This window comes from Elephantulus edwardii, unplaced genomic scaffold, assembly GCF_000299155.1.
Source record: "Elephantulus edwardii isolate Elephantulus edwardi_28Jun2011 unplaced genomic scaffold, EleEdw1.0 scaffold00225, whole genome shotgun sequence".
Lineage (NCBI taxonomy): Eukaryota > Metazoa > Chordata > Mammalia > Macroscelidea > Macroscelididae > Elephantulus > Elephantulus edwardii.
In genome coordinates this window covers 3,522,565-3,531,827 of record NW_006399975.1, presented here as the reverse complement: position 1 = coordinate 3,531,827, position 9,263 = coordinate 3,522,565, and the positions used below count along the sequence as shown (strand labels likewise).

At 38.1% G+C, this 9,263-nt stretch overlaps 1 protein-coding gene across 1 annotated transcript in view; it reads right to left on the bottom strand.

Moving 5' to 3' along the window:
- The window catches only part of UNC13C (unc-13 homolog C (C. elegans)), a 912,374-nt gene that overhangs the window by 400,896 nt on the left and 502,215 nt on the right, over nucleotides 1-9,263 (bottom strand). The window contains exons 14-15 of the mRNA XM_006898243.1: nucleotides 5,773-5,841; nucleotides 1,833-1,922 (exon numbers count right to left, since the gene is read on the bottom strand). Of these exons, the coding sequence (XP_006898305.1) occupies nucleotides 1,833-1,922; nucleotides 5,773-5,841 (159 nt within the window). The remainder of the gene's footprint in view (nucleotides 1-1,832; nucleotides 1,923-5,772; nucleotides 5,842-9,263) is intronic.

Sequence of the window (9,263 nt, the reverse complement as noted above, 5' to 3'; positions counted from 1 at the left end):
TTAAAGGGGGCAGAAAACAATGTGGATAATCACTGTAGGATAAAGTGAGGCCAGGAAGTATTTTAAGACGGGAAAAATAATTGTTTGGTCAGGGGAATGATAGAAAATTAATGATTTAGTAATAAGAAGATTGCTGAATTGATGCTTTAGTACATAGGAGGAAACAGAATCAATCCCACAGGTGGAACAGATAATCCTTTCTATGAGACAGTTCATCAATAGTAGTCTACAGGAACATATGGACACAAATGCAGGTTAGTCACTAGATAAGCAGAAGGGCTGTATTTTGGGAGGAGGAGAATGCTGTCTTCATTGATTCCATGTGTGTTTTGGATGGTTTTTTTTTTTGTTTTCCAATTAAATAGAAAGCAGTCATCACCTCAGATTAGGGAAGGTAGAACTGAAAGTTTGAGGATATTTTCTTTTCTAAACTGCAAGTCTTGCTTCTGAGGAATGGCAAATGCATAGAAAGTGTCCTAGCATTCCGACCTTCACCGTTTCCCCACACCTTAGTGTCAGTGACAGATGTCTTAATACAAAGTAAATTCTCCCACTGAGCCCTTACTCTCATTCACATCCACTGTGCCAGCAACTACCGCCAGTCCATCAGAATTTACATTGAAAATAAAATTCATTTGCCATTTTTTTCTGTTTATCTCATCATCAAATTATCCCTGACTTTAAACCAAATAAATTTTAAACACATTTTAAAGAATCAAAATGATACTTGACATAGTGTAAGGTTTTGTTTCCTGCCTCTCGTAAAGAATCATATTCACTGCCTTTTACCAAAAAAAAAAAAAGAAATAATAACTTAAAAACTAACAAACTTATTCCTACCTTTTCTTCTTTGTCTGAAAATTTTATGAATAAACAGCATAATATTCTCAAAGAGAGAAAAACATATCAACTCATAGCCTGGTAAGAAGTTTTCTTAATGGCTTAACTTGAACATTAACCTGAGTTTAGTCTATTAGCTAAGATTGTAACTGAATAGAACCAGATAAGTTGAAGTGAATACCCAGGAAGAATTATTTAGATATTCTGGTAGAACATAGCAAATTTTATTCATAAATTAAGTGATCAAATATATTCTCAGGTAGTCAGCAGAAAAGGCTACAATTGGGAGTCCTACATGCACGCTAGAATATTTAGAAAAACTGACATCCTTAAAAAAAATAAAGTAAGCAATAATCTGAGTTACTCCAAATCAAGAAGGGAACCCCATTTCCATTTAATATTTTTCAGGATTTTTTTAAAGGAGCCATGCCTATTTAGAGTTAATATTTTTGTTCAGATAGATTTAATGTAAAACTAAGTTTTAGCCAAATGTATCAGAATACCCTAAATGGCCAGGACAATCTGTTCTTCAAACAACAATTAGGAAAATGCTGACATTCAAACCATATTAAAAGATTCATTTGGCTCCAGAAGGCAGTGCAACTTAATCACTGGGGCTGAAGAGCAGTGGTTGAAAGGATAAAGCAAGAATTTACCAGGGGATAAGTGTGTTTTCAGCCTAACATTCTTTGAAGTCAATTTGCTATAGAGAATAAGCACTATGACACTGATGTGTCAAATGTGATAATGGTTACCCTTGGCGCACAGTAATTGGTGGCGCTCTCAAATTAAAATAGGTTTGCAAGCAGGAGTGGCAGCCACTTCCAAAATAGCTTGCCTCTGGGGAAACTCTATGAACTTAGAGAAACAATGAAAATTTTAAGTGTTCAGGACTTTCGTTCATAGGGTCACTGTGAGTACAACTAGAAAACACTTAACAAGAAGTGTATTCTATCCCTTACCAAAGCAGAAATAGAAACTAAATGAGATACCTTCAGCCTGAAAAAGGTGATGCTTGTTAACAGGTCAACAGTTGATTTCAGATCTTGCAGTCTCTCAGCATTGCTGGCAGGAAAATTTTCCTGTTTAATTTGCAAAGAGAAAACATACAGGATAAAGTTACCACCAAGTAATGAAAATAAACGTCACTAGTTTCCTGGGGGAGGGGGCAATGTGTAAAATGTATAAAATATTCCTTTGTTGTTGTTGCTAGCTAGTGTTGAATTGATTCTGATTTATGTCAACTCCATGACCCTGTGTGTGCACAGCAGAACTGCTCCAGGGGATTTTCCTGTCTGCGATCTCTCAGTAGCAAATCACCAGGATGATCCAGGGAGCTCTGGTGACTTAGTGGTAAGGAGATGTCCAGCCAATCCAAAGTTAAGTGGTTCAAATCCACCAGCTTCTCCATGGGAGAAAGATGGGCAATCAAAGCCCATGCAATTTACTGCCTTTAAAAAACAATTTGAAGGTAAGCTATGGATGAGTTCCAACTCAATGGTACACAACCACATCTTCTGATTGGTCTCTGAGTTCAAACTGACAGCCTTTTGGCTAGTAGTCAAGTACATAGCCACTTGAGCATTACTAGTGACTCAAATTATCTTTAAATTATTCTTAGAATATTTTTATCGCAAAACTATAGGAGATAAGCAACTTCTTAATATATTCTCCTTAGTCCTAGTAGTATGGAATTTTGATGCCAGCATAAGGGCTGTTGTGTTGTTCTTATGTGCTGTTGAGTCGCTAACGACCCCATGTAGAACTACTCTTAACCCTGCTCTATCTTGAGCCAATGTCTCTGAGTCAGTCCTTCCCATCCAGGGTCTTCCTCTCTTATGCTTCCCTCTGCCCTTCCAAGCATGATATCCCTCTCCAAGAACTGGTCCCTTCTGGCAACATGTACAAAGTATGTCAGATGGAGCCTCAAAATTCTTGCCTCCAAGGAGCAGCCTGGTTTCACCCACTCCTCGACAGACCTATTTGTTCTTTTAACAGTCTGTGGTTTAAAACATCAGCTGCTCCAGGGGAGAAACATGGGAAATATCCTCCATTATGATTTATTGCCTCTGGAAACCGACTGGTGGGTCAGCTGTGATTGGTTCCTACTTGATGGTACACAACAAACCTAGAGAAATATGCTTTCTATTTATTCTTAAAATTCAGTGAAAACATAAAATATTTTAGTCCAAGATTAATAATCCAAAGTCACCTATATTTATTCATAATATATTTTTGTTACACAATGTAGAAAAGGCAACATATATTTGAAATAATATTTACAAATTTCTGAAGGCAGGTTTTTTTTCAGAAATACTTTGAAGATTTTTAAACGTGTTAGATTTCTTTTTAATAAGAAATGAACTCATACAAGTTAAAAAAACCTAAGGTTGTACTAGTCTGTCCCTGAAAAACTGTTTTGATATTTTTATTTTTTTTTTTGTGGGTGAGGTTGGTTACAAAACGCTATTAAAAAATACAGATGTGTAAAATTTTGAAGCAAAGGAAATATCAAATAATGAAAGTAATTTGATTAAGAATGATATAGTTGAGCAATATAATACACTTTCGGATGGGCTTTCTGAACAGTCATGAAGGAAGAAAAAGTGAACTTCTAGGCATTCATAAACTTTAGCTGAAATAGGAGCCTTAATGATAGAAAATAACGCGACCTCAACTCCCTGCTTGCATCAAAACTCCTTGAAGCTTAGTATGCGTATTCTTTCTCGTTAGTCTCACTTATCACATTAAAATTATTTTGATAACTTTTGCTATTATAATTTCTGATAGTCTCTAAATGTGAAATTAGGATATCGTTGTTGTTGTTATGTGCCGTCGAGTCGCTTACAACTCATAGCGACCCTATGTACAACAGCCCTAAACTCTGCTCTGTCCTGTGCCAATTGCACTTTCTCTGACGCTCCCATCCCGATCATCCCAGTCACTGAATCAATCCACCTCATAGAGGGCCTTCCTCTCCTGCGCTGTCCCTCCACCCTCCCAAGCATGATGTCCTTCTCCAAGGACCGGTCTCTCCTCACAACATGTCCAAAGTATGTTAGACGGAGCCTCAGAATCCTTGCCTCCAAGGAGCCACTCGGTTTAACCCTTTCCAGGACAAATCTGTTTGTTTTCCTAGCAGTCCATGGTATTCTCAGTACTCTTCTCCAGCACCACAGCTCAAAGGCATCAATTCTCCTTCTATCCTCCTTGGTCATTGTCCAACTCTCTGATGCATAACAAGTGATTGCGAAGACCATGGCCTGTATCAGACGCACCTTAGTCTCCAGAGAGACACCATTTCTCTTCAGTACTTTGGAGAGGTCCCTAACAGCAGACTTTCCCATGGCAATGCGCCTTTTAAGGTGCCAAGAGTGTTGACTGTGGAGCCAAGCAAACTAAAGCTGTGTACAATCTCAATCTCGTCACCATCCATCCTGAAGCTGCCAATTGGCCCAGTGGTGAGAATCTTTGTCTTCCTGACATTGAGCCTCAATCCATACTGGAGGCTGCAGTCCTTGACCCTCTGCAGCAGGTGCTTCAGGTCCTCTTCAGTTTGAGCAAGCAGGGTTGTATCATCTGCATAACGCAGATTGTTGATAAATCTAATATAAAGCTAATATAGTATAATTAAATTTGCAAAAGAGGAACAATGTAGCTGCCCACTATTGGATATCATTTTCACCAAGTATACATATACAAAAATAACCTCAAAAGTAGAAAGAATGGTGAGAAAGAAATAGTTAGGATGCAATGAATTTTGAGTACAGACAGGTCTGTCCTAGAGAGGTTGAAACCAAGTTGCTTCTTTAAGATTGTGAAGCTCTGGTTTACATACTTTGGCCATGTTGCCAGGAGGGACCAGTCCTTCATCACGCTTGGAAGGATGAAGGTACAGCAAAAGACAGGAAGACCCTGGAGGGATGGAGTGACAATAACTGGGCCAGTGTGGGTAGGTATGTCAGAGACAGAGATACTGGCACCAGATAGCACAGAGTTCAGAGCTACTGGGGAAGGTTGCTATGAGTCGCAAGTGACTCAATGGCACATAACAACATTAACTTTATTATATTAATTTAATTTATGTAAATTTAAATAATGGATGTTTAACAATCAAATGGCAATATTCTTGAATACTTAATATTCTTCTCTTGTGATCTTGTATAAGCATACCAGAAGATTAAATTACTATCTCTTTAATGTATAATAACTCACAGGGTTAGAAAAACATTTACAATGCAGATATAACTGATAAAATATTGCCCTACATATCATTTCCTAATAATTAATAGTTCATCAGATTAGACACATTTATTATAAACTATGTAATATTTCTTATTGGAATATTTCAATGGAACAAAGTACCAATCTGTTGGTAATAATACTGAATGACATTTTTTAAAGCATATGGTACAGATCTAGGAACAACAGATTAAATTGTGAATCTAGGAGGAATTCTACAGACCAAATCTAACTAGAACAATATCGTAGTCATTGGGGTATGTCTTCAAATTAGAGGCCTGGGTCTCTTTATGCTTTATGAATCAGCTGATGAGCAGCCTCCACCTATGTGATTAAAGCCCTGGAAACCTACTGAAGGGTTCGCAAGCACCAATCATGTTTTGTGCTGGTTTTGGGGTTTGGGTGGTTAACAGAAAATAATTCTAACATTAAAACCATGCACAACACACACGAGAAAGTGTTCATGTGTGTGCTTACATGCACACAGGGAAGATTTTTGCAGTTTTATGTGGGCAAATGCATTTGACAACAATGGAGATTAGCTAGCTAGCTTCCAACAGAGACCCTTCTCATGTAACAGCATTTGAAATCATTATTTCCCTTTGCCATTTTATAGGGGGATAGTTTTACAATACCACATGAAGCTATTTGGACCAAAGACAATATTTTAGGAAAACAATTTGTACATACCCTATACTTTGACAGGTCAATCCTTAAAGAGTTGTGCAACTGATCCAGGAGCTTTATGAATTTCTCCCTCTGCACAAAGGAAACACAAAAAAAGAAAGCAGAAATAAATCATTATTTGAAATGTAACCCTCACAACAACTTTAAGGGGTACTGTCTCTGTTTTACAAAAAAAGGATCTTCAGATTAAATGTTATCAAAGACTTGTCCAAGATCATCACCCACTATTGAAAGGGCAGTGTTGTAAGCTCAGGTCTTTGTGCTAAATCCATGCTCTTTTCAAGAAATCAGAGTTCCTTGATAAAAGGAATGTGAAACTCATAATTATTCCAATAAAATAAATAAATAAACCCAGATAATTGGTTTCTTTATCAAGAATCCAGACAAATAAATTGGTAATGGTTTTCTCTGTGTGACGGTTTACAGTAATATAATATGTCAGCAAGTGAAAATGCAACTCCCCCCCTTTCTACCTCCATGCAAAAATAATTTAATATTTTTTAAAGCTTCTCTAAGCTATAAAAGTAGGGACTTCTATTACTTTTGTCACAATTTCCAAAAGCATTTTCCTTTTAGAAGCAAATTTAAACTTCGTAATATGAAATTATCTTTTACTTTTAAAAGAGGCTTATGATTTAACACTAAACAGGGTGTAAAAAATGAGACCAAAATATTATTGCTGCTTCTCTCTGATATTTCATCTTCCCTTAGATCGGCCTCTTCACAGAAGGGTCTGAGATAGTGAGAATGAGTTTAGCTACCACTCATGCAATAGAAGTGTCAAGGATTAAATACAAGCAAAGCGAAACATTAACTACAAAGATCCTGTAAGTAGAATGTCACCATTATGAGATTCAATTTACTCATCAAATAAAAAGAATGAAAATCACGGGGATAGGTTAAACAACAATAAAATTCTCCTCCTCCATTAATATTCTATAAACACCATAGAGCACCTTGGAAGATACTGGCAATAACTGGAATGTTTTAATAACTTCAGTTACAAGGTACATTTATGTAGTCTATACCTCTTATACTTTGGAATCCATGAGGTAAACATTAAGAGGAAACGGTAAATTGTACTTAAATTGAAACTGTGTTACAATAAACTGACTTTGTTAGCTTTAGGCCAAAACAAAGTTTGATTAACTACCCACCTACCAAATGTCATTGAGTCAATTCTAACTCATAGCGACTCTACAACTCTGGAGAGTAGAAATGAGCCTGTAAACTGCCTTCTCTTTCTTCCATGGAACCACCATGAGGTTCAACTTGTAACCTTTCAGTTGGTAGGCCACAGCTTAACTCTCTGTGCCACCAGGTATCCTCAAGTACCTACTCTGGGTTCCTTCCCGAAGTCTGTAATCTTAGAAGAGAGTATAATAAATCTACGGAAAAGTACAGAAGAGCTAGTGCTGTGGAAGATGTCCCAGGGGCACTAAACTACAAGGCATTGCACTGAAATCCAAAGGATACACCTTTCCAGTGGTTCAAATTGAACCAGAGGAAGGAAAAAAGTGTCATCCTCTTGTGTAATTTACATCCTTGGAAAATCAACAGAGGGTCAGCTAAAAGTAGACTGTGACACAATGGCAAGAAGATTTCTTTTCCTTGCCCCAAATACTCTCCTGAGAAAGAGGGTTCCTATGCTGTTCTCATAGGGTCGCTATGAGTCGCAGTCGACTCAACGGCACATAACAACAACATGCTGTTCTTTCTGAATCCCCAAACTGTGACACTATAGATCAGTGACTCTCAATCTCAGCACGGATGGGAGTGGGGAAAGCCACCACCATCACCAGTTTATGCCATGGTAAAACCAAAATTACTGTAAAAGTCTGGGTGATTCATGTCTTTAACATTTTGAGATGAGAAAGTGACCAAAACAGTGGAGTCCCCTTACTTACATTTGGAATACCCTGCTGATTGCTCTGTTCTCTTATATGGAGAATTTAAATTTTGTTCCGGTGACAAACATGCCTAGAAAATTCTTAGCTTCCCAGACATCTTTTCAGAAATAAAGGCCATGTGATAGGATATTAGCCAATGAGATAAATGCAGACTTCTCAGGGAAACCTTATTAAAAAGGACAGCCTCAGCTGGTGCATTTTCATGAATTATTACTTGAAGGGATCTTAAAACAGGGCTTGGAAAGCACAACATTAATGTTTGTTTTTTACTGCAGAATTCCTGATTATCATAGCAGTATTATTCACCATTGCAAAAACGTGGAAACAGCTCAGATATCCAACCACAGTCGAGGGATTGAGTAATTGTGGTACATTCATATGATGGAATGCTGTGCAACACGCAGGAGCAGTGATTTTGTAAATTATTACCTATCTTGGGAGGGACTGGGTGAACTCCGTCCCACAAGGACAAGTATTACATAAAACCATTATTGTAGAATGAGTATAAGGATGCGGGGGGGGGGGCGAGGAGGAGGGATGCAGGGGGAAGGAGGGTGGAAGCAGAGGGATGAAGATGTTTGGGAAGGGGAAATTAATCACAGAGTTGTACAACTTGATGGGTGGGGGCGTGAGGGAAATTGGAAGAATCTTCTGAAAAACAATGTATTCGAATTTTGTAAATTAGTATAATTAAAAAATTATTTTAAAAATACCCAATGCCTTTTAGACTTGTACACTTTGCGTTTCGAATATATGATTAGGTACTCAAATATAAAACAGACATCTTGTAACTATTGGTCAAAATGTTAAAACCAAACCAAAAACCTGAATGCCACGGAGTCCATTTTGACTCCTAGAGACCCAGCAGGACAGAGGAGGTAGGGCCTACAAGAAAGTACATCTTTGAATTATCTATAACCCAGGCAGCAGGGTTAGAAGCTGCTTAAAGCTATGCAGCCTGAGGCAGATTTTATGATTTCTCTGAGCTCTAGTTTCCCAGTTGTCAAATGTGGATGACAACGGTGCCTACCTTCCGGCATTCCCGAGACACCTGTGTGGACATGGGATTTAAGTCCTCAGTAATCTCCACGTGATAAAATCACAATTATCCTTGTGGTTAGGTGCCATCGAGTTGGCTCTAATTTACCATAGAATGAAATTCTGCCCTGTCGTGTGCCATCCTCACAACCCCTCTATCAATCCATCTCCTTGAATGTCTTAAGAAGCGAAACCAACGTCAAGAAAAGGAGAGCATAAAGCAAGCAGCAGCCTCCTCACGCCACCCCATCTGCTTTGCCGTGATTTCCTTACCTCTGAACTTAAGTTAAACACACCCAAAGCCAATCTTGCATAGTTAGGTTTATGTACTTTATGTTGCATACAGCTGAACGGAATTCTGACTGATGCTGATCACACATTGGCATCTCTACCTGGGTCTTCAGTACCCAGCGGGGAAATTCCCATTCAAGAAAAAGCAACAATTGCCTAGAAGCCTGCCATGCTTTTGTCACTAGATGTAAAAAGATACTGACTGGCCAACGTGAAATTAAAAGTGTGATACCGATTGAATTTTCATAGAGATAT